At 39.9% G+C, this 26,752-nt stretch overlaps 1 protein-coding gene across 8 annotated transcripts in view; it reads right to left on the bottom strand.

Moving 5' to 3' along the window:
• Nucleotides 1–26,752, bottom strand: part of arid4b (AT-rich interaction domain 4B) — a 123,144-nt gene that overhangs the window by 45,649 nt on the left and 50,743 nt on the right. For 7 of the 8 annotated variants that reach the window (XR_009204036.1, XM_058384367.1, XM_058384395.1 and 4 more), the window contains exons 9-11: nucleotides 24,884–24,963; nucleotides 13,917–13,993; nucleotides 7,823–7,971 (exon numbers count right to left, since the gene is read on the bottom strand). Coding sequence is in view for 7 of the 8 variants with exons in the window: in XM_058384367.1 (XP_058240350.1) it covers nucleotides 7,823–7,971; nucleotides 13,917–13,993; nucleotides 24,884–24,963 (306 nt within the window). In the remaining variant the exon portion in view is untranslated. The remainder of the gene's footprint in view (nucleotides 1–7,822; nucleotides 7,972–13,916; nucleotides 13,994–24,883; nucleotides 24,964–26,752) is intronic. The other variant, XM_058384418.1, reaches the window with a different exon arrangement.

Raw genomic sequence — 26,752 nt, 5'->3', positions numbered from 1 at the left:
GGAGCCAATGCAGTGTGGCTAAAATAGGAGTGATGTGTTCATATCCTCTGGTTCTAGTTTGGACTGTAGCTGCTGCATTCTGGACTAACTGGAGCTTTTTTATGCTCCTGCTGGAACATCCAGACAGTAAGGCATTACAATAATCTAACCTAGAGGTAACAAAAGCATCAACTAGTTTTTCTGCATCATGAAGTGACATCATATTTCTTATCATAGCAATATTTCTGAGATGAAAGAATATTAGTGATATTATCTATATGAGCTTCAAACAAAAGAGTCAAAAGTCACATGATGAAACAGAAAGATTATCCACAGTTACTCTGTAATCAGAAAGCTTACTTCTGGCTGCATGTGGTCCTAGTACAAGCACCTCTGTCTTGTCAGAGTTAAGCAGGAGGAAGTTAGTAAGTATCCACTGTCTAATGTCCTTAACACATTCTTCAATCTTAATAAGTTGGTGTCTCTCATCTGACTTAGCTGAAACACATAGCTGTGTGTCATCGGCATAACAGTGGAAGCTAATACCATGTTTATGAATAATTGCACCAAGGGGTAGCATATACAGTAGAAAGAGAAAAGCAGTGGGCCTAAGACAGAACCTTGTGGAACACCAAACAATACCTTGGTATGCAAAGAGAAGTCACCATTTAGATCTATAAACTGATAATGATCAGTCAAATAAAACCTGAACCAGAAGAGGGCTGTTCCTTTAACACAAACAACATGTTCTAACCTATCAAGTAGAATAGTGTGGACAATGGTGTCAAAAGCTGCACTAAGATCGAGTAACACCAGTTAGAAGACAACCCTGATCAGAAGTCAGTAACAGGTCATTTACAACTTTAACCAGTGCTGTCTCTGTGCTATGAGAAGGCCTAAATCCTGACTGATATATTTCATGAATGTTATTCCTATGTAAGTATCAATATAAGTGCTGTGCTACAACATTTTCTAGGATCTTGGAGATAAAGGGCAGGTTTGATACTGGCCTATAGTTGGACAGCTGACAGGGGTCAAGGTCAGGTTTTTTAATCAGGGGTTTGTTAAGCGCTAGTTTAAAAGTTTTAGGCACATAGCCAGTGCTAAGGGAATAATTTGTCATTTTTAGAAGGGATTCTGTAGCTACTGGTAATACTTGTTAAATAAAGAAGTGGGTAAAGGATCTAGTATGCAGGCTGAAAGTTTTGAAAATAAAATTAGTGAAATTAGATCAGGCTCTTGAAGGAAAGTAAAGCATTCTAAGCTCTGATCAGACAGAGTTATATAATCTACAGGAATATCTATCAGATAGTTTGGTTTTAAATTAATAGCCTGAATTTTTCCACTGAAAAAATTCATGACGTCATTGCTGCTGCATATAGGTGTGCACTTTTTTTTTTACAGTTCTACAGTGCTTTTGCTACAGTACTAAATAAAAATTTAGGACTGATTTTGTTATTTTTGATTAGGGCAGTGAGATACGCTGATCTAACAGTACTAAGCGAATTTCTTTCTTTCCATGCTAACTGAAATACTGCCAATTTAGTTTGACACCATTAAGTTCATGTGTAGTCAACTGGGGTGCTAGTTTCTTTTCTTTAATTATTTTCTTTTAAAGTGGAGCTACGATAAGTCAGTAATAAGTCACCTGATCAAGTTCTGTGGGGTCAGATGGTGAACCAATCATGCATGACATTTCTGGGAGACTTGGTAAATCAGCAGTAGCAGACGTGAGTGTATGCTTAACACGGTGACATGGCAAATTGCGCATCTTGTGTCTAAGATGCATTTTGAATGAAATATGGTTGTGGTCTGAGATAGTTTCCAACTGTGGAAGAGTGACTATGTTTTCTATATTTATGTTTAAGCTGAATAAGATCCAGAGTGTGACCTCAATTGGGAGTTGGTCCTATTACATTCTGATTAACACCTACTGAATCCAAGATGAACTGCTGTTCTCAGAGGGTCTTCTGAATTATCAAAATGAATGTTGAAGTCTCCTACAATTAATGCTTCTTCTAAAGAATTAATGAAGTTTGAAATGAAATCTGCAAATTCACTGAGGAATTCAGAATATGGTCCTGGTGGTCTGTAAATAACAATTAGTGGAATTGACTCTGTGAACTTATTTTTTGTGGCTACATAAGTTAGGTTAGTATAAAGAACTTTTACTGTGTTGAATTCATGTACCTTTGATCTGAAGCTAGGACTGTTAAATATAAGATCTCTTTCATCTAAAGCATTTTTCGTTAATGAACTGATTACTGATCAGGAGTTTAATGCACTCTCATTAACAGAAACATGGATTAAACCAAATGAGAAAGTAGCATTTCTAGCTTCAGATCAAAGGTGCTGGCTGTGCATTCACTATGATCTAGTTTTATGTTAATCAGGTCACTAAAACAAATTTTATGATTGTTTATACGTTTTTGTTTAGATAAGGGAACAGACACAGGCTCAATGTTATGAACCCTGGGTGACGACTCTTTGCAGCTAGCAGACGGTCTCTCTGGCCCTGGCTCTGGATTGTCACAGACCTGTTCTAAGACTATGTGCTATGCTGCAAGAAATGAGAGCAGCATCTTCCTGAGTGGGATGGACATTGTCCCGTCCCCAACAGGCCAACCTTGCCCTCAAATTAGCTCTATGAACCTATGAAGCCCACATTGTTTTCTGAGCACCACCTGGACATCCAGCAGTTCAGTGAGAATAACCTGCTGTAAGCTACATTGCCACATCATATTGGGATGGGGCCAGAGCATATTACTGCATCGGACATCGCCTTCACTAATTTACATACCTCTACAATATTACTCTTAGTAACTTCAAACTGACAAAGGTGTATATCATTAGCTCCTACATGCAAGACTATCTTCAAGAACCTATGCTTGCCTAGGACCCTAAGATTGCCTGCTATGTCCGGTGCCCTGGCTCCCGGAATACACCTGGATGTGCACCTCTAAAGCTAATATATTCTCTATCAGAGAGCTAACTAGCATACACTTATCACAAGTTAAATCATCAATAATGACAGAGGAAGAATTACTAAACATCCTGCAGCTCACAAACTGCACAAGCTTAAAGTTTGCCATACTTTATGATTACGTACCTTTAAGTGAATTTAACATGGATATTGAAGAGCTCCGAAGTGGGTTTCCTCCGATTGATGTTTGAAGACCGAAAAAACAGAACGCTTCTCCCGGAAAAAAAGAACAATTCACTGCAATAGGCAAGTAAAAAAATGGAAAATGAAAGGTAACAGCGTAAAACAGGCAAAAGAGAAAATTAGATGGTATAAACTAAGATTATAACACCGACACAGGCAAGAAACTCGCGGTAAGTGCTTCAAACACAGTGATGTCAGTTCCCCAAAAGAACACAATAATCCTATGGGGCTGCTTCTCTTTGGCTGGGATTGGGGTTCTAGTCCCAACAGAATCACTTACAGCTACTAACTAATCTATTCTGACACAAAATTGTAGGCTTCTGTTAGACAGTAGAAGATTAAAAATTTTCACCATTCAGCAAGACAAGAACCAAAAGTACAAATCCAATTCAATAAAAGAATGGCTTAAGAATATATGGAAGTTGGTAGTCAAAAAGACTGCTGTGCTGGGCGAGAAAAAGACATTTTAACAAATTCTTAGTTTGCTCTCCAGCTCTTTGGCAACCAACCTGCTACAGCCAAATATTTCTCACACATCAGTTTCACCTGGTGCCATTTTTCTGCCCCCCTGTTCCTATATTTTTGTGCATAATTGAGATGCTTAGCCTTTTTCTACCATATCGGGTTTTGCCAGCAATTCTTCCATAAATTCTGCCAGACCAGTAGAATGGTGTACCTGGGTCTCACTGGTTTCTCACTGGTCCTCAACATTGCCTGATTATTTGTGCTATGTCTGGGAGAGGCCTTGCTGATGCAGTATAACAGTATAAGTATGTCTTGTTCCCGTGCTCAGTCTTGACTTGGTGTATACCTGTGACGTGTCTTCCACAACCTCACCTTAGTAGCAGAGTTTGGCTGTTCCTCACCCAGTTTCAAGCCACCTACACAGCTATTTCTGTTTCATTTAATCACTGTGTTTCAACCTAAATATGACATTGATGATCATTAGCATCTGCTTGGTATAATTGGTTAATCTTACACCTGACTGATTCTGATACTTTGTGCAAGTGTAAAAATTGATGCCACCAAATATTAATTTGATTTAGGTATTTCTTCTGTTTACTCATTTTGTATTTTGTAAATTGATAAAAAAACACAGTTGAAGGAAATTATATAAAAAGGTTGTAGCGTCTCCAGGTCGGCTCACTTGCTCATGGGGTCGGTTGCATCCTTCTCAAAACTCAATTAACTATTACACAGCTCACAACTGAGCTATCACTACTTATAGTCATTTCATTATACCTCAACCGACATGCTGTAACTCATGGGAGCCAGGTTCCGGGATGTCTGATGGCTCTGGATAACCAATGACCCCCCCAACGAGACTGGAGACAAAGGAGGAATCCTGCCTCCATGAATGTTGGAGTTCTGCAGACCATCAGTACTGATAGCCCAGCCTCACACCTCTGGAACTTCCCATCAACTTGTGACCTAGCAGTTTTACTGCTGTTAAAAGTCAACAAGAATCCCTAATCTAAACCAAATCAATGCCTTGACCGGGGGGATGACCAAAGTTCTGACTGAAGACACACACACACACATATACATACACACACACCCAAAGCGTCTGGAAACGCTCATCCTGACCCCCACACGCACACACATAAGGAGAGTTTCTTTATTCAACTTTCAATAAAACAATAGTAAAACCCTACCTGACCCATGCCTAACACACCTGTATATATGTATTCCCCTTTTGCCTTTATATTTTTATGGTTGTATTACCACTCATGACCTGTTGTTCTGCGTTTTCATGAAATAGAACATGTTTTATAAAATAAGAATGTATGTTTTAATTGCCTATACCCAGTTTCCTTTCCTCTCATACTGTCTCTTTCGTGTCTACTATCAAAATGATCCGCTTTTACTTTTATAAGCAATAGTGTATGCCATATGGTCATTCAAGTACATAATATGAGCCTACGATACTTTAGTTGAAACTTTATCCATTCCTGACTTCACCATAAAGTATGCAAATGAGTGACCGAGCGGAGACAAAGAAACTTTTCCCTCCAAAAGTTTCAGGTGTTGGATTGGTCACTCTGAAAAACTGGGCGCAACCAAGGGATCAATAAAAACCCTAAGCACCCATCTATCCTTGGCTTTTTGCTTTGGCTTTTTGTCCAGCTTTGACTTTTTGTCTGGCTCAGCTCAGCTTGGCCCCACGGGGGCCAACCCCCTCTCCGCTCTGCGGTCGGGGGGGGCCCCCATGCGCCTTTGCTTCCCGGCATGACCTCTTCTATCATCGCCCGACTCGACTCCGATCTTTCTTCGGGACAAGACTTTCACTTTCTTCTGAGACTCTGCTGGCAGCTTCAATCGAAGAACTTTTGTTTGCACCACTGAAACCTTTTTTCGTTCCAGCAGAATCTCTTGCATACTCCGAGGACTTTGAATCTCCGAACCTCCTTGAATCCACTACATCAGGACTCTTATCAACGAACCAATGCAAGTAAAAGTTACTAATTATTTTAGATAATTCTAAGCTGAAGCCCCTTTATTAAGGCAATCCTAATTACCTTGACGATTCTCACACAGGTGTAACCAAAACTCGATTTGAAACTTGCCATATTTGATCTCTTCTCTGTTTCCTTATCTCCTTCACTCTCTCGTTCTGATTTCCTCCGTATTCCCTTCCTTACTCTCTATCTCTCTTTACCTCCTTATTCTCTCTCTATAGGCCTTATTCTGTCTTTTATGTACATGTGTCGTAGTTAGTATGTGTTGTGTATTTCTGTTTTATTAAATGCATTTTATTCACGAGTGATTGTCTCTGTGCTTTGCTTACAATTTCGGGGTCCCTGAACATTGCTCTTGCTACGTGCTAAATTAAAGCTAGTACTTTATGAAGTAGTTATTCTTTTGTGGTCAGGAAGATAACTTTCCCTGGAATTAATACATACTTACACTGTCTGTTCGGTGGACGAACAAATCAAATAATTGTGTTATTGATTCTCTGACAGTTAGTTCTAAGAACCCCCATTTGAATATTTATAATTAATTATAACCAGTTATAATTACACTTAAATATTTAAATTTTGAGCTAATTTCCCTACAATGTTCTAAAAGTATTCTTACTTTAAAGCATTTCTTTACACCTGCCTGTACTTTAGTTCTTAATATAGTGTATTGCCCCCTTTAACATCAATTATGGCATGCAGTCATTTTGTAATAATTGTGCATGTGGTCCTTAATTCTCTCAGGTGGTACAGCTGCCCATTCTTCTTGGCAAAATGCCTCCAGTTCCTGTAATTTTTTGGTTGTCTTGCACAAACTGCATTTTTGAGATCTCCCCACAGTGGCTCAATGATACTGAGATCAGGAGCTATTTGGAGGGTCAACTTGGCCTTGTGCTTTGGACCCAAAACATAAGAGATCCACCACCATGTTTTACAGTGGGGCTGGTATACTTTGAACTGTTGGCCTTATTGACTCCTCTCCAAACATAGCGTTTAATGGTTGTGACTATAAAGTTCAATTTTGATTTCATCACTCCAAATGACTGCTCCAGAAGCTGTGAGGCTTGTCTAGGTGCTGAATGACCACTTTTTCCAGAGCAGCCTGAATTTCTCTCAAAGTTGGTTGTGGGTTTTTCTTTGTGTCCTAAACAGTTCTTCTGGCAGTAGTGGGTGAAATCTTTCTTGGTCTACCTGACCATGGCTTAGTATTAACAGAACCTCTTATTTTCCACCTCTTTATCAGAGTCCAGTTCCACCTCTGTATCAGTACTGACTAGCATTTTCAAGTGTTGAGATATCTTTTTATATTCTTTTCCTGCTTTATAAAGTTCAACTACCTTATTATGCGGGACCATTGGTAGTTCTTTTGTTTTTAACATGGTGCAGAATCCAGCCAAATCAGTGCATCACCTCATGAGTCACAGGTGTGAAAACATCCCTTTAATAGCCATTTAAACCTGTGTGTGTCAACCTGTGTGTTTATAATGTGGCCAACTATTCAAGGATATGTAAACTTTTGATCAGGGTTGTTTGGGTGATTTCAGTTATCATTAGGTTTTAAAAAGGAGTCAAACAACTGTGTGATAATTATTGACTTCATGTGACCACTATCCTTAAATTAAAAAAAGTCTTATGCATTATCAGTCATAATTTCCAAATAAATTTTTAGCAATTGCAATTTTTAACAATTTCTTTGGGTATGCAAACATTTGAGCACAACTGAGAACCAAGTAAAAAGGTATCTTTCTTAGTAACTTTACTTTTCTTGGGATTTCCTGCCTCTTTGGAGCTAAAACAACAACTCACAATTTAGAATTTTATAAAAATATTTTTATTTCTGATTTTACAGCATGTCCACTAGACAACAGAGTGGACAACAGAATGATTTATTGTAAAAGTAATGGCGACACTTCGGAATCAAAATAGGCTGACGAGAAAAGAAGAATGTCGATCCATTTTCTAATTAAACTTTCTAAATTAAACTGAACATGAACATAAATGAAACTCTCAACAGACAGGAGGGCCTGGGTAGCTGAAGTTTGAATGTGTTAGCTCCTCCTCCTCTTCATTGTTTTCCTCTTACTCATCCTTTTTCTTTTCTTCTTTAATTAAACTGTACATACACACACACATTATGTATATATATACGCACACACACACACAGTTGTGCTCAAAAGTTTGCATATTAGGCTATTAGTCATTATTTGATTGTTCTTACCTCTTCCTCCTCACTGCTTCCACCATCCTCCTGCACCTCTTCCTCCTCCTCTTCATTTTCTTCACTACTGGAACTTTCATCCTTAATCTCAGTCTTCCATACACTAGGCACAATACCATTGCACTGGAAATCCCACGCTGCATTCAGCACTGATTAAACCAATAGACACACATGAACATGAACAGGTTAAAGGATCAGTGAAGGCCACCAAAGTCACAGTGTAGGTCACACTATTTCAGGGAGGATCCATATGAGCAATACATTAAAAACAAAGCATTGGCTGGCTCCCTAAAATATTTATAGCATATAGTTGCTTTCATTTCACTTCATCTGACTCTCTTCTGAACACGATGTGCCCATCACTCTCAAAAAACTATATAAGTCACGTGGCCCCTATAGGACCATAGTCATTTGACACACTAAAAGCAAGAGGGCTTACTATTCTCTAGCACAGAAACAAGAGATTTTTTAAAGCAGGTAGGGACCACAGACTGGGCTACAGACACATCAAAGTGAACAAACCAGAAATTCTGTCAGGGCCAGCTGCAGTTTTTTTATCTTTACAGACAGATGCCTCCAAACCTCATCCTCCAAGATGAATGTGTAAATCAGGGTAAAACAGGGTAAATCTGGACTCATCAGATTTTTCCATTGCTCCAGAGTCCAATTTTTATTAATCTTTATTAATCCATATATACATATTAACATACATATTAATCCCTGCAGTATTATCCAATGGAAGGGTCTTACCTATTTGCAAAGTTAAATCCAGGTGTTGACCTGGCCAGGCAGTGTGTTTCAGAACCCTGTTAATAATGTTTCATTAATAAAAGCCAAGGGAAGAAAAATATTTTAAGTAAACTCTATGCAACTTGCAGATTTTTATCTGATAAAAATCTGACAGATGGTTTATTATGTATATCACTATTTTGATATTCAAAATAGTGATATGCATAATTTTCATTGGAACCTAACTAATTTGCATCTGTGAATTTGTCACAGACCTGCGAAATCCTCACAAAATCCTGCAAAAGTGCTTACAGCTAATAGCCCAGCTGTCTGTATTCATTCGGATGGTGTTTGATTGCTTGTCCACAAAAAAAGAGTTTCTGACTTTGCCTTCACTGAAAACAACCACTACAGGAGTGGACATTTACAATGCTGTGAAGTTCTTTGTGGGGGAAAGAGGTGGGGGTGCCAGCTGTGACTGGGAGTCAATCAGGATTTATTGCCTACTGCAAAGCAGACCCAGACTTTCCTAAATTCCTGAACTATCACTATATTATTCATCAACAGGCTATATGTGGTAAGGTTATGGATTTTGATCATGTCCTGTCTCCTGTTATTATATTATAGCTGTTCCCCACACTGAAGTCAGGTGGCTGAGCAGAGGTAGGACACTACTTTGCTTTATTTCCTTGCTGAGTGAAGTTAAGGCTTTCTTGGAATTAAAGGAGGAGGATATTACATTGTTGTCTGATGGCGAATGGCTACTTGACAATGCGTTCCTGACAGATGTAACCGAGAAACTAAAAGACCTGAACCTACAGTTACAAGGTAAAGATAAAAACATCTATGACATGATCAGTGCAGTTAAGGCATTTAAAACAAAACTGATATTTTTACATTCAGCAAGTGAAAAACAAAGGATTTCAGCACTTCCCCTTAGTCGCAAAAATGTTGGTGAGCCATGCAGATGCAGGTGACATTCTGAATGTACATAAGTATTTTGACAAATTGTCTAAACTTGTGCAGGAGTTTGCAGACAGATTCAGTGACAGATTTGGTGAAAAACTTTTTCAGGTAACATAAGCAGGTAGCACGTGTTCTATGATAGCTCCGAGATAAATCCAATAGAATACATTCAGGACGTATTTTAACAATCTTCTATTGTTAAGAAAGGAACAGGGTTTTTGATTTACAATTAATTTATCAAAGTTGATAGTATATTCATAATTAAACATGCCAGCCAAGCCTCAGAAAGCAGCGGACCAGGCCGCGCCCACCTCGGACTCTGCTACAGAGGATGTACTGGCTAAAGATACTCAGGATGAGGGTAACACAGCTATTCTTAGCACAATCTCTTCTCTGAGCTCGGAAATACATTAAATCAAATCTGATTTCGGGGAGGTAATAGACTCCAAGACTGAACAACTTGCTGTTTCGATACGAGGAGAACTTGTGCCGTTCCAACCGGATGACAGATCTGCTGACATGTCACACAGTTCTCCACATTGTGCAGAGTGTTTTGATATGTCACATGTGTATATTGCTGTAGTTTTGCAATTTCGCAAATTTTGGGGTGTGGCGCGCACGTGACATCACGTGATGTCATCAGAACATAGGTCACAAAGTTCCCCTCATTGTGCTGAACGTTTGATATATCACATGTGTATGTTGGAGTAATTTTGCAATTCCGCTTATTTTGGGGGCGTGGCACACACGTGACGTCACCCAACACAGGTCACGAAGTTCCCCTCATTGTGCTGAGTGTTTTGATATGTCACATGTATGTTGCAGTAGTTTTGTGATTTTGCTAATTTTGGGTCGTGGCTCTACCGGAAAACCGAAATTCCGATTGGTTCCAAAATTTATGGCTTCATCCGGCCCAAGATTCTGAAGGAGCTGGCCGGATTTGGTATCAATATCTCAAAAGCCTGCCGAATTATAAACCTCCAAAGTTTTGAATGGGATTCTATCTGGAAAAAGGCCACTTTGAGCTTCCGTACTGAAGGGATTCTGATCGCTTAGAAAAGTAATAGCAACAAACTTCAGACCAGGCCCAACAACCCTGCCGGGTTTGGTTCATGTAGCTCGAAAGCTCTAGGAGGAGTTACTCTTGATAATTAATTGTCTAAGAAAAATAATTCTAAGAAGAAAAACATGTTGGCTTTTTCAAGCCAACATAATAAACCCTTAGTGGACACTACAGCACACACCTCTCTTTTTGACCATGCAATGCCAGATATCTCATTAACTGCAGAAAAGACTGAATGCATGTGGACAATGATGAAGGGAATGTAAAGGGAACTGATAAGGGGACTGATACCTTTGTTTTCTATTACATGAATAGGACGTGAATTAATTGGGTGAGCTTGACAAAAACATGTACATATGCTTATGTGAATTTAAAATGATTCATCAATAAAATATAACAATTCGATATTGACATTTTTTTAGGTTAAAGTAAAAAATAGCTCATTTAGCTTTTAATGTTACTAGTAACACAAGTAACTCTTGGCCACCTTCACTTGGGCTACAGTATCATCTGGTAGGAAATATTTTCCAAGCAGATAAATATTGTTTATTCTAAATGCTGATTGTTCTGTGACGGGTTAAAACATACCAATACTCTGCTGTGGACGAAAACAAAGTATATTCTACACCACAGACATTATTCCTCTTACAAGGCTTTGTATGCACAAAGATTTAACAGCTTCAAAACAAATTAGGTAAAATTATGAACACATGACCTAATTTTTCTAGACTAAGAATAAGAAAATTAGGCACTAGTGGACCTATATTCAAAATAGATAAAACATGAAAACACAGTCATGGGAACAGTAAATGTACACAGAACTCAAACTAATTGAAGATATTCTGGGGGTATCTTAAGAGAGCTATGTAAAAACAAATGTTTTCAAACATCAATGATCAGAAGCAATGATCAATGGCTGTTGGTTTATCTCCTGGGGCAAAAATATGACTACATATTGAAATCTCTTGTTTTTTCTTTTGTCTTCACCAGAGGTTACTTGCACATAGCCTCTTTCAATGAGTCATGGCTGATGCCATTTTGGATATGTTTTTATGCTCTAAAAAGGTAGCTCTGCACTGTCAAATGTACACACTAGAGCTACAATGCATATAAAAAGTCATAAATAAAACTTCATAAATAAAAAAAAATAAGTGAAAAACATCAACCATTTTAGAGAAAACAGAGAAAATAAAGAACCTGGCTGCATTATAAGAACTTGGCTGCATATGCATTTTGTTTTATAATCTGGGACGTGGCTGTGTTCAAAATAAACCAAGAAATTATCAAATGGCTTTCATCAATGAAATAATTCTTAACATCTTGGCTTCATTAGAATGCTGATGTTATAGTCCACAAAGAGCTTACAAAGCAAGCATGGTACCTCACTTGTTGAAATGCATCAATCAGGTGATTCTAAATTTGTAAAAACAACAGATGAACTATTAAACCATTAAAATCCCCAACAAACAGAGAAAATGGAGCACCACAATGACATCAAGAAGATGACATCCCTCCAAAATTGATAAAAGGACATGACTTACCAGGAAGGCTGTAAAGACTATGTTTTTAACAAGTTAAGGTCTGATGAGACCAAAAGGTATATAATTCCAAAAAAACAAGTGTATATTTGGTGCAAAAACACAGTAAGAAAAGAACAGCACATCCACAGTGCAACATGCCAGAAAGGGGGCTTTTATCAAGGAGGGATGAATAGCTATATGATGAATAGCTATAAATTCTGGTTGATTTTATTGGGACACCTTCAGCTAATAAGCTGAAGATGACAAGGAGCTTACCTTTCAGCATCATGGAGTGCTTCATGATGATGATGAAGCAGTTATTGTGTACATGTAGTGCAGAGAAGGTAGAGCAGCTGAACTCAGCTAGGTGCACCACTCTCTGCACCGGCTTTGTGGTCCTGGGTTGAGCAGTTTCTGTACCATGCTGAGAGACACTGAGTTAATAAACTTTCTATAATCAAAGTATAGAAAATTTTCAGGATCACAGTAGAGAACCAGAATTTCCTTAGCAATCTCAGATGGTACAATCATTGTCTGGCATCAGTACAATAGCTTGGATGTGAAGTGTCCAGGTCAAGTCCTCAGAGATGTGTAATCCAAAGTACCTGAGGCTGCTCACTCTCTCCACAGGGGTCCTGCCAATCTTGAGTGGGTTGTAGTTCCCCATTGTTGCCTCTTGCTTAAGTCCACAACCAGCTCCTTGATTTTGTTGATGCTAGCCTGGCATCAGGCTACTAGTTTCTCCACCCCATCAATATAGTCAGCCTCACTGTTGTTGTAGATGAGGCCAATAACCGCTGTCATCAGAAAACTTAACAGAAGTGGACCTGTGAAAGTCTCGTGTGTAGAGCAAGTAGAGCAGGGGTCTCAGGACACTGCAGCAACTTTGTTGGGCTCCAATTGAACTCAGTGTGAGAGGACAAACTGTCTCACTCTCACTACATGGGATCTGCCGTTAAGGAAGTCCAGGACTCACAGAAAGGGTATTAAGTCCGACTTCCCTGAGCTTTGACGCCAACCTGTGGGTCTCAGGTACTGAGAGCTGAGCTATAATCTCAAAAGCCTCACATATTTCCCTTTGTTGCTGTTAGGGATGGTGTAAGTGATGTTTAGAAGGTGAGGTGACAGTAGGCAAAACTGAGTGGGGTGATTGTGTCGGGGATGAGGGAAAATATGGAATAAACCTCTCAAAAACCTTCATAGGTGATGTGGGCACTACAGGTCCATAGTCATTTAGGCAAAAGGGCTTAAACCAGTAAGCTGATCAGTGCAGAATCTCAGTACATGGCTGGAAATTCTTTCAGGGCCAGCTATTTCAGTAACACGCATCAGAGCCCTCCAAATCTCATTTTCCAAGATGACTGTTCTCAAAAACACTCAGAGGTATTCAGTATTAGTTTAGAAGTATGTACACTTATGCAACTGAGTTACTGTAAGGGTTTTATTTTTTTATTTTGTTTATTTTCTGATTGTCTTGTACTTAATTTTCATGCATTGTAATTTCAAATTGAGGGTGGAAAAAGTTATTTATCTTGGTTTAATTTTTCACATTTATCACAAAAAACTGCCATTTTAAAAGGGGTGTTGAAATTTTTTAAAATCCATTGTACATTACCAATATTAATTATTGCATTATTAGCTTAATATTTTAAATAAATGCCAAAGGCAACAGCTGTTCCATGGCTCAGCAAACCCACACTTCTTTTAATATCTGCTCTGAAAACATCCACTGGTTCACCCACCTGAATTCACCTAATGCACACACTAGCATTGTGTGAGTGGAAAGGATAACTGTGACACCAATGTAGATACTCACCTGGCTTGAGGCTCGCTTCTGCCTTTGGATCCATTTCACAGTCAAGTTCCTTAATGTCTTTCCGCAGGAACATGTGACTGAAAAACAAAAACACTATACTTTAACATAAGACTTTCTTTCTCATACAAAGAAATGATTATGGCCCTTCTTGTCCTTTAGAGTGACAACTCTGAAAGTTGCTATATCTAAAAAGAAACAAAGCCACAATCACTGATATTTAAGTAAGTGGGAACCAAAATTTTTTATTAAAATAACTGTTGTTTATATTATAAATATTACTAGGCTGCAAGGAAAAATGTCTCAGGTTATATTTGTAACCCGATTCCCTGAGAAGTGATTGAGATGCTGCATCATGGCTTGAAGCTATGGAAATGCACTCGCAAAACTGGTATCTGAAGCCCGTGTGAACATGTCAGTTTGACTGGCGGAAAGGGGTCAGCTGACATATCAGCACGCATTAGCAAGACCATAAAAGGGCATCTACATCACATATTCCCAGATTCTAATTGTCTAAAGGAAGACAACAGCCATGCCTGATGTTTCATTTTGTTTTCTCAGGGAACCGGGAGACTTTTCCTTTTGAGGGAACTCAATGGTTTGAGGAGCATTATGGTTTGAGGATAGAGAAATGCCAGTACCAATTCTGCCACATGAGGAAAAATAACTGCCCTGCAAGGCCGTGTGACCTGGCATAGGTGACTGCTGGGTGCAGATGCAACTGGATCAACCATGCAGAACCTGAGACCCTGGGGTCAAGTCCAGGTGTTAAACTGCAGAACCCGATGAATGTGTGCAGAAAGGGCCAGCTTGCCACAGCACAAACATCGTGCAGAGGGTTGCTACACTCCTAGTGGACTGGACCCTGATACCCAAAGGTGAAGCCATTTCATGCACCTTGTAGGACTGTGTGATGACATATAAAACACAGTGAGACAGGCGCTGCTTACTGACAGCTTAGTGATCGGTGGCCATAGACCCTACGTACCTGAACTGGCCACAGTAGGTGCAGCTTGTCTTGCACTGAAGACTCATGAAGCAGAGGAAAGAAAGTTTGCTGGATGACCGGCTGGTCGGTCATTGAGGGGACCTTCAGGATGTAACCCAGTCTAGGGTGAAAAATAACTCAAAGGAGTGAACTCCAGGCAGAAGGAGGTGCTGATAAGGCCTGCAAATCTCCTACTCTTTTGAGGGAGATTAAGGCTAATAGAAGAGCCAATTGTAGGGTCAGAAACTTCTTCCGTTAATAACACATCCAAAAGGGCAGAAAGGCCTCAGCCATCTGTCCACCACACAAAAAATGAAAGACCCCCCACCAACAAAGCCCCCAAGGATGGATGTATGACTAACAGAAACAGCTGCCTATGTTGCTTAACAGAAATATACACCTTAAGGGAAGTGGGCCTAGCCCTGCTGAGAAGCACAGTTTTCTAGTGGAGAAAGCCCTAAAGCTCAATATAATCTCCATGACCTTGGTTAAAAGACTGGAATCTATGGACAAACAAATGGTAGGAAGCTAGGAAGACAGCCCTCATTACCAGGCAGATTATGTCAGAGATGAGGGTCCTTCATATGCTGTGAACGGGGCAGCCATTGAGAACCACACCACAGCCCATAAGAGAGGTGCACTTCGAGAGGGTTTTGCAACAGCAACTCACCCCGAGAGTGTGATCCAAGGTAGGAAACCAGGTTTTTCTATAAAGGGTACAAAGTCCACAGCATGTAAGGCACATAAGGGCCCTGAGAACTTATGTCCACCATTCGAGCTCATGGTGTAAGTGCGCCTCCCTGTTTGTCTGTTTCCGGACTCGGAACAAAGGTAATCTGGTCTCCAAGCAGTAACTGGGTATTAGAGGCCATTATCCAGGCCTATGAGGAGTGCAGTATTGCCTCACCTATAGGTGTCAGAGCTGACTCCACTAGGGGTATTGTCTTGTCCAGTGCCCGGGCCAGGGGTGTTCCCCTCCAAGACATTTGTGCTTTGGCAGGCTGGTCCTCTCTGCACACCTTGATCAGGTTATATAACCTGAATCCCACTCCAGGGTCCCATGTCTTCAAGGCTAATTGATTTACTGTTCTCAGGTTTGCTTATGCTTGCTCACAGCCTCTGGGAAAAAACATCGACAGGTGTGTGGCGGCGTGGGTATTGACATTCCCTTAGTGTCAGCCATGATGCAGCATTAAGGTCCCTCAAAAAGGAACTATACCAGGTTATGTATGTAACCTGGTTCCCTGAGAAGGGAATGAGATGCTGTATCACTTGCCACACCCTTGGCATCCACTTGCGATTCCTTCAGACAAGTAGAACCTTGAGTAATGTGACATGGACACCCTTATATGGACTTGGCGCATATTCCATCCCTGTCCTATCCGAGCCATTAAATTGGCTTGTGCACACAGAGCTTCAGACACAATTTCCTCAATAAACCATTCCCATAGTGTCAGCCATGATACGGCATTGAGTTCCTATCTCAGGGAAACTGGGTTCCATACATAACCTGTTGTAGCAGGTCTTCTTTTCAGTATCAGAAAGATTAGTCCATTTCTGTCCACAAAGGCCACTCAGGTGCTTGTTCAGTTCCTTGTCATTTAAGAGTGGACTACTAAAACTCAATCCTGTAGGTCTGCTTCTCCACACCATTTGACTACTGCCACTAATCCAGAATGGAGCTGCATGCTTATTTTGCTCAACTTGCTCAATTTCTTCCACAACACACATTGCTAGGCTTCCTTCACTAGCTTAAAATATTTCTGTGTGTTGGGAACCATGTGTGCATATACACCAAACAGTCATAAAATTAACACCACTGACATGTGAAATGGTGTGTTGGAATTTTGATGGCTATAGTCTTGTGGAGTGTTTCTGCAGTACTTTGTCTCCCCCAAAAGTAGTTAAAGGAAGGACAACTGGTGAACTCCAAATGGAATCATGGGCACCCATGGCTCAGTGAGTTGCATGGGAACTCAAAGCTAGCTGGTCCAATTCTTCAGAAGTGTGATGCTCTATGCATAGATAGTCCTCTTGGGAAACATTGTCCTTGCATTTATATGAATGTTAATTTGAAACCTACCGTCTACCTAAATATGGTTGCAAACCATAGAAACAGTATTCCTTAAGGGAAGTGGCCTATTTAAGGAGAATAATGCACCCTGACAAACTGCTAAAGTTCAGAAATTGTTTCACTAACATGACAAATAGTGTAAATTTTCCCAGCTCTCAAACTAATCAGAAATTGTAAGACAAACAAGTCTGATTCATGGAGGCTTCTCCTAGCAACTTACAGGACTGAATGAATCTGCTGATAATGTCTTGGTGCCAGATAAAATAGCACATCAGGTCTTGTGGATTCCAGGTTTTAGCAAGGAGTAGGTCATACAGTATTAGGTCGTTGTAATGTTATGGCTCAAATGCCTTTGTGATGTTTCAAGTTAGTATCTAAGGTAATGCTAGCATACCATCATGAAGGACAAATGACATCCAACAGAAGTATGGTCATCGCAATAGGACCTTATTTGAAAAGGATGTCTAGGTACTAACCTGGACTGTATAGATAAAAAAAAAATTAAACCAGTGGGCGGAATATATTAGGATGCAAGTGAACATTTTGTCCTCAATGTTGATGTGTTAATAACAGGCAAATTTTAAAATTAGGCAAATGTAAGGATTTGATTGAGTTTTACAAGGGCCAAACTGTGATGGCTAGATAACTGGATCTCCAAAACTGCAGCTTTTGTGGGGTGTTCCCAGTCTGCAGTGGTCATTATCAAAAGTATAATTTAAATCCTGTCAGTCCTTTAATTTCTGTAAGTTGGGAGGTGTGGCATTAAAAGATCTGCTGCTAACATCTTGGTGCCAGATACCATGGCACAACTTCAAAGATTTAGTGGAGTCCATGCTGTGGAGTCAATGGGTCAGGGCTGTTTTGGCAGCAAAAGGGGGACCAACACAATTTTAGGCAGGTGGTCATAATGTTATGCCTGATCAGTGTAAATATAAATAAAACATAAATGGAATATTCTATATATACATATAAAATACAAAAAAAATGTGCTAGGGAACTAAGAACAAATTGCACATAATACAATATTGCACAAGATGTGATTATTGCACATGGTATGATATTGCACAAGATATTATATTAACATACACTGTCATTTGTTGTAAATTTCCCATTGGGATGAATAAAGTATCTGTCTATCTATCTGTCTATCTTGTGAAATTGGAATGTGCATATAATGGCACAGTGATACTGTCATGTTGGTTGTCTCAGCACTGCTCCCTACTGAATCATTCTGGAGAAACCATGTGCACTGAATGGTTCAAACACTGTACTCTAAAGGTGGTGCTGTGTATCAGGATGATATTGCACACATACACACAGCAAGACTGGTGACAAAGTGGTTTAATGAACTTGAACATTAATTACATCTCCTATGGTCTGTACACTCCCCAGATCTGATTATTACTGAGCCATTATTATTTTGTTGTTTTGTTAGGAAACGTTTTCCTCTATCAGCATCATGTAATGATCTGTTCACTGTTCTGCAAGAGGAATGGTTCAAAACCCTCTGGCCACTGTGCAGTTCTTGCATCCGTCATTCCCAAGACAATTTGATTCAGTATTGGTTGAAAATGTTGGTCTTACACCATATTAACACTATAACTAAAACTACAAAACTACACCATATTATTGTAGTCTATGATGTTTCTGTTTCTGAAATGTTTCACTTTCAGGTTCTTACAGACATGCATCTAGTTGCTAAAAACACCAAATTTGCTCCTAGCACAATTGCTTTCAGCACACCATAAACTGAAAAAATATGTTCAGTTGAAGATTTTTACACTTGAAACGATTTTTAACCTAAGGGAGTAGGCTTGTGATGTAAACTGAGTGACTTGATTACTAATATAGGAAATCCTCAGGAATCCTGAAATCAATGAATAAATGGTGTCATAGCTGTTCTGCTAGACTGAAGGCTGCGAGTAGGCCAGGCAGAAGCATAGAGAATTGAAGAAACAGTCAACAATGACTAGGATGAACATGTTCCTTTTGGAGTCTGCGTTGAAGTCTCACACTACCAGGTGGGACCAAGGCTGTGTTCCTTGTTTTACCCTTTAATGAGGAGAGATGTTTGAGATGTTTTCTAGTGTCTGTAGAAATTTGCAAGTCCAAGAAATCTTTGCAGGTCCTTTAATGTTTTGGGTGTGGGCCACTCAGTAATGGCAGCCACTTTGACTGGATCCATGATCACTACACAAATGCTGATTTATCCTAGAAATGAAATTTAATTAGCATTTCTTCCCCTTTACAAAACGTTGATTTAGTAGTATTAATTTCAGGACTTGGAAGACATAATGAACTTGGGTTTCATGGGAAGGAGAGTAGGTCAAACCAAAGAGAATACCACCAAGCTTAACCCTCAGTTGTATAAATGAGATAAATGCTCTGGATGAGGGCAACTACCAAATGTCCTAAATGTAAATCCTGGGGGGGTAAAAGACAGCCCATATGCCATCACACAATGCTTTAAGGTGGCGCTAAAGGCCATTGTTCAGTCATCCCCTTTCCCAAATTCAAACATTTTATTTAAAAATATTTTATGCACCCCTGAAGTTTAGCTTGTTGAAGAATTAAGCAGAATGCAACTGTTTGAGGGCTAAGATGACAAGTGGCAGTAGGTATCTGTACTTGACCATTACTTTGTTGAGACCCTGATAATCGACACAGGGTGTAAGAACTCTCCCCTCATTTCCTCACAAAAAAGAATCTCACAGAGACAAGCAAGTCCTTAATAAGGTAGTAAAGCTTCATTAATATATTCATCCATAGCCTGTTTTGGTTAGAGAAAAACATGTAAACTTTGTTGAGGAGTGGATCTTGGTAAAAGCTCTATGACAGTCACAGGGACAGTCCCTAGGTTTCTTTTTACTGAAGACATTTAGAAGATCATGGTATTCTGGTGGGATGAGGAGCCGTGCATGATTCTCTGTGCTTTCTATTGTTGATGTGATCATAAACTGAGGCAACTGGAGACAGTGGTCATGGCAGTAGGATGACCAGTGAGTGATGTCCTCTTATCAGTACAAGATATTTGTGAGCCATTTTGTTGTATTCATGGGAACACCAGAATGATGAGTGCCTATTGGTACAGGTGTCATGGAAAGAGATGAGTTCCTGATACAATGCACTGACCTGGGGAAAGACTGGCCTTGTGCTGTGGTTGATAATATAATTGTCGATATACTCTCCACCGATGACTTGGATACTAAGGGGGTGTTCCAGGGCTTGAGTGGAGATATTGAAAGTGCTCACAGTCTCTTCGTTGATGAGGTTGCCTGCAGACCCAGAGATACCATCTGAGATCTGTACACTCATTTGCAATATAAGTGGTTGGGGAGACAAAGAATAAAAAAGGACTCACCACAGGGGAGTGAGGAGAGATGTTTCTGCTCTGAGAGGGGTTGGGCATGGCCAGGGGCCAAGCATGGAGGAGGCAGTGTCCCATGACATGGTTAGGCTGACTACAATAGAAACATAAGTGTTTACATGTGCCTTGTCTCTGATCCTGGTGCACCACAGCTGCATGGCTTTAGAACAGACAGTGCTTCCCTGGGAGCTCACCCCCTGAAATTGACATCGGTTTTGAAGGAATTAACAAATAGCAAGGACAGGGTTAGTGTGTGTTAGTGGTTCATCCGGGCACACCATATCATTGAGCACTTCCAGGTTGAGACCACAGCAAAAGGGTGGATTTTAGGGCAATGTCATTTAACCCACTGCACCGAGAGTGACCTCAGACCCTCTACAGGAAACTTGGGTAAGTGTCAGGAGTTGTTCTCCTACCATCTTGTTCTCCTCTCTCTGTTGAATAATCAAATACTCTGAGAAACAGCTCATGGGTAAAACGGCTCTCATAGGACATAGTCCGCTTAGCTGCCCTCCTCCCATACTGCGTATGACCTGTGGTCCATTTAGCGCCTTGCCAGTAACCAGATTTAGCAAGTGATCTTATGTGTCACAGACATAAGGCTACTGAAGAACAGTGAACACCTCAGAAGAAATCCTTTGCACAAAGAATCATCAATAGCAAACTTTTCTGGTATCGGCATTGATGCACAGGTAGTCGATGCAGGAGTATAAAGCACCGCAGAGGAAGCAAGAGCTTGTGAGATTGAGCAGGTGTTTTAATCGGCCAGGTGTTGTTGCTGCCCCTGTGCCAAAAGAGCATGGCATAAATCTGCTTCTCTTGCGGCAGCCATTATGATAAAGTAATCTGTCAGGTACGGACTGAAATTGTTTCCACAAATATAATTCAGGAACAGGCAGAGGTCATGCAAACGTCAACATTTGGGCAAAATCCAGTCCCACAAAGGATAAGCAAACAAAGTCAAAACTAGAATCACAAAACAAGAGAAAACACAGCTTGGTTTTAGTTTAGGTGGAGACACACTAACTGTTACTTTGAAGTGAGTATTTGCTGCCCTTATATAAGTTGTGCTGACTGAGTACAGGTGTGTGTGGTTAGTAATGTGGTCTGAATGTGACAAAGTCTGTGAATGTTAAGGAGTGTAGTTTTTGGAGGCTATGTCTGTAGGCTGTGTTGTAGGTCCAGGTACAATTAATCGATAAAATTGATAATCGATAATGAAATTCGTTGTCAACATTTGCCGTTATCGATTAGTTGGGCTGCTCATATTAGTGTGGAGTGAAAGGCAAAATAACACAGCCGCTTGCGAAATGGCGGAGAGTACAGGTCAACCGGCAACAGGAAAAAGTGTCCCAAGTCATCCAAGGCATGGGAGCATTTTATATTAAACAAAACCAAGAAGACTGTAACCTGCAAGTTGTGCAAAGCTGAGCTTGTGTGGCACGGAAGTACCACAGTGATGCATGAGCACATGAAAAGAAAACACACTGGTGTCATGGATGAAGGCGAAACAGCATGGTAAGCAAAAACTGTATATCCTCATCATGTGAAAATGGTATAGTTTAATTAAGTGCTATTGTGTAAAATGTTTGTTTGCTAACTTCGGGATAGTCGCACTAGATCTGTTCTGCCGCGACTCGCGAGCATCAGGTGGTTGTGCCATCACTTCGCTCGCAACATAGTGATGGTGCTAGCATAGACTAGCTCAAATGAAAATGGTACAAACACTAAATTTAAAAGCAGCAAATAATAGCAGCAGTAAAATATTACATTTTTTAGTAACTGTTGTGTTTTTCAGCGAATGCTTATGCTTATTTTCCTTTCTTTTTAATCAAGCCTGATAGCTTGCTGCATATCTTCACAACTGAGCAAAATGTCTGTGTCAAATTGTCAAAACAATGTTGCATTATATTTTATATTGATTTTTTAAAGCATGGTTGTCAACTTGCCATCTGCAATTATCATGAAAAACAATAAAAATATTGATTTACACAAATTGCTTGACCTTGCATACTCATGCTGTTTTTTTTTTTTTTTTTTTTTTTTCAGAAAGAAACAACTCAGCATGAGTGAATTTGTTGAAAGGAGAAATCCCCCATGCACTCCTCAACAAGCAGCCACTACAACTGATCCTGAGCCGTCCTGTTCGTTACTGACATGCAGCCAATGTCAATGGTGGAAGATGAAGGATTCAAAAAAATGATTAGCATCCTCAACCCAGGATACGTTCTTCCATCAAGGACCCACTTCACAAAATTGAGGGAGAGGAAGTACCAGGAGGCATTTGAAAAAGTTAAGTCTGCTATAAACACCCCCAACAGCAGAATGTCTTTAACTGTTGATATATGGACAAGTGTTGCCACCGAAGCATACCTTGGCATTACATGCCATTACATTGGGAATGACTAGAAGATGATGTCTGTTTGCCTTACCACAATGCCAATCGAAGACAGACATACCTCAACCAAGATTGCAGAGTGGTTGGAAGAAGTAGCATAAATTTGAAATCCCTTTTGAGAAAATTACTGCCATCGTACATGACAATGGTGCGAACATTGTGGCTGCTGCAAAATTACTAGAGGAGAAACATGGGTGGACCAGTATATGCTGCACTGGCCACACCTTGCAGTTGGTGATTAATGCTGCTTTAAAGAACACAGCAATTGAAAGAGCTGTTGGAGCTGCAAGATGTCTTGTGGAGCACTTCAAAAAAAGTGAGCAAGCCTGCAGTAAGCTTAAAGAAAAACAGAAACAAATGGGCACACCTGAGCACAAGCTTGTTCAGGACGTAAGTACCAGATGGAACAGTATGTTCTATATGATTTAACAGACCGATTGAGCAGAGGTGGCCTTTAACTGCTACTCTATCTGACCCATCCGTCACACATAGAGGCAAATGCTATCTTGATTTGAAACCAGACCAGTGGAGCCTGCTTGAAGAGCTTTCCACTGCTCTTCAGTCTTCTGAATGTGCAACTGTATTTATGAGCGGGCAGGAATATGTAACAGTCTCCTCATTGCCTCCACTTGTGAGAGGGCTGTTGAAGTCCACTCAAGGTGCTGCCTTTGATTCAGCTCCAGTGAAGTCCTTCCAAGCCACGGCAGTTGAGCAGCTTCAAAACAGATGGAAGCAACTCTTTGAACAGGTAGATAATCCTGGGATTCTCTCCTCTGCTCTGGACCCAAGGTTCAGAAGACTGAAATTTCTGTCACCTGAGCAAATTATAACTGTGCAGGCTAAAGTGCAAAGTGAAGCACTTGCAGCAAGAAAGGAGATGGAGCAGCACCAGAAGCAGCAAACAACCACCTAAGCCATAAGAACAGATGCTAATCTTCAACATCTTTGCTTGACTCACTCCTTGAGTCTGGAGGCAGCAGTGAGGAAGAGAGCAGAGAGGAGAAAGCTGAGGAGGACCTCAACACTCAATTAAGAAATGAAGTCCTGGCTTACTTTGTTGAGAGGCCCCTAGCCAAGGAAAAAAATCCTTTGGATTGGTGGACAGATAATAAAGATAAATACCCCACCTTGGCCAAATTAGCTAAATCCTACTTGTGTATCCCAGACACCTCAACACCATCTGAGCATTCTCTGCTTCAGGTTACATAGCTTGCAAAAAAAGAGCCAGCCTCAACACAGAGCATGCTGACATTTTTGCATTCCAATTCTAAATTTTGGAAAAGTGAAAAAGAAACATGTTCGTATGAACAACTTTAAACGTTGACAGTTTTCCTGTTCTTCTGCATTCTACCTCTGTATCAAACAGTAACATTTGTGGTTTGTTTATTATTTATAATTTTGCAAATTCTTCAGATTTATGTCCTAATTTTATAATATGAATTTTATATGAGTATAACTCGATGCTTGTTTTGTTCATTTATGTTTTGGATATTTAAGAAGTTTTAAAAACTGGACAAACTTTTGTGTTTTACTTAAGGTTTAAAATGTCAAAATTAAGGATTAAAGTTAAACAACAATATGTGTCTTTTGCATTTTTTAAAGCACACTTTTATACACAAATACCCTGATTTAGGGTTTTATATAGTTATAATAAGCAAAACATCTAATTAAAAAATTGTTTAGATTGTATCTGATTAATTGATTAATCGAAAAAATAATCGTCCGATTAAGCGATTATCAAAATAATCGTTAGTTGCAGCCCTACATTCAAGATTCAAGAAACTTTATTAATCCCAGGGGGAAATTGCTTGATCATCTTGGTGATCCTTTAAACTCCCAACTTTCTGATCAGTAGTCCAACATCTTTTTGTTTGCACTTGCACATGTGTACAAAGAACTTACTTATGCAAGCAATTGTATAATAATGGTGACCCTTGTTATGGTTGGAAAATAAAAAGTTGAGACTTGCAAGCTAAAGTATATCATCCCAACCATGAAGCACGAGGGTGGCAGCATCATGTTCAGGGGAGGCTTTGCTGACTGGTGCACTTCACAAACACATGAGTTTGACTTTCTTTGATTTCTAAAGGTAATGAAATAATTAAAACTGTCAAAAAAACCTCAAACACTTAATGCTACTTACAACTTCCCATCCTTGAAGGAGCGGACAAAAACGCTGTCTTTTTTCATTATGACATCTTCATGACAATCTGGAGAGATAACCTTTAATGATAAAAAAAAGAACAGAAAGATACAATGAGGAAGGCAATAAATATAAGGTGACAATTCAAACTTCAAACAAAAGTGTTTTAATTATCCACAAAGCATCTCAAAAATAACCCAAAATTTCAAAATGTCAGTTTTTGAAATATACAAAAATCTTTCATTTAAATATATATCCAATGGATAAATATATCAATGCTGATATCATCTGTTTGTATACTTTTCTGTGTACAAAGCTTAACAAAACTCACTGCCTTATATATCACACAAAAATAATGCATCGGTTTTAAGAGGTCAGATCAAATCACACTTGAATAAATATAAAACACCCTGCCAAATGAAGCTCCAGTAATTCTTGTAAATTATGGTGCTGGATTTGGTTTGTGTTATGTAGAAAGTTCCCAATATTTAATTTTAAAACTGCTACGATAATCAATGTACTGTATAATTCCAAAACTATGAGTTTAGGTTCCAGAATCACTGATATACACACATAAATGAGCCCACAAAGGAGTGTGTATGTATATATACCAGCGTTTCTACTAGGAACTTTTGGTGCTGGTCATGGTGTCAAGAAGGACCCAAACATTAACTTGCAACTCACTTTCTCAAATGTATATAATTGTGTCTGTTGAATTCCAACACAGGCACACCTCATTCTGCTCAATGAAGTACTGATTAAGTGATCACCTGAACCAAATCACATTTAACCAGAAAAAGTCTAAAAAAAAAAAATAGGACCAGCTGGATGGTAAAAACAGTGCTAGTAGTACCTCAAAAGTAATTGGAGTCAAATAATAACTACTGACAGTAGTTATAAGAACAAGGTCAAGCTGCAGACATTGGAGACAGCAAAGCTACAGACCAGCAGAGTGAACCCCAGTGCTCAGTGTGGTGGTGCTGGGTATGCTGTTCCCGATCCAGTCCCCCAGTCAGGAAGTCCAGGATCCAGTTGCAGAGGGATGTGTACAGGCCCAACAGGCCTCAGTTAGGTGCTGAGGGATGATTGTATTGAACGTTGAACTGAAGTCTATGAACAATATTCATACGTGTTCTTATTGTCCAGGTGGGTGGGGACCAGCTAGAGGGTCGTGGTGATGGCATTGTCCGTGGAGTGGTTTGGATGATACACAAACTGCATGGGGTCCCGTGAGGGTGGTAGCTGTGTCTTGATGTGCCTCATGACGAGCCTCTCAAAGCACTTCATCTCGATGGATGTGAGTGCGACAGGATGACAGACATTGACGCATTATACTGTTCTGTACCTCAAAAGTCATTCAGCGCATCTGGGAGGGAGGTGTCACTTTCACATGCAGGTGATGATGTCCTGTATTTTGTGATCTCCTGGTTGCCCTGCCACATCCATTGGGCTGTCCTGGAAGTGGCCGTGGATTTTCTGGGCATGTCGATTCTCACTTTGCCTCTCTGATGGCTTGGGACAGTTTGGCCCTTGCTATTTTTAAGGCTGTGTTGTCCCCTGCTAGACTTCAGCAGCGCATGCATCTTTGCGTTCATTCACAGCCTCCCTGAACATGTGCCAATCAGTGCACTCAAAACAGTCCTGAAAAGCAGGTGTTCGCAGAGCTGCATTTCTGTTGGCATGAAATGAGGTGAGCCCATCTAGATCAGTGGTTCTCAACTTTTTGGAACTGAAGCCCCCCCAAATCTGTCCTATTATGTGGCACGCTCCCTCCCCATTACAGACAGACAGACAGACAGACAGACAGACAGATAGATAGATAGATAGATTTTTTACTTATCTTTCTTTTGTTTTTTTTCTTTTAAAATA

Source organism: Hemibagrus wyckioides, linkage group LG03, assembly GCF_019097595.1.
Source record: "Hemibagrus wyckioides isolate EC202008001 linkage group LG03, SWU_Hwy_1.0, whole genome shotgun sequence".
NCBI classification, from domain to species: Eukaryota; Metazoa; Chordata; class Actinopteri; order Siluriformes; family Bagridae; genus Hemibagrus; species Hemibagrus wyckioides.
Note: the sequence above shows the minus strand (reverse complement) of the source record. Positions and strands in the feature narration are given on the sequence as shown.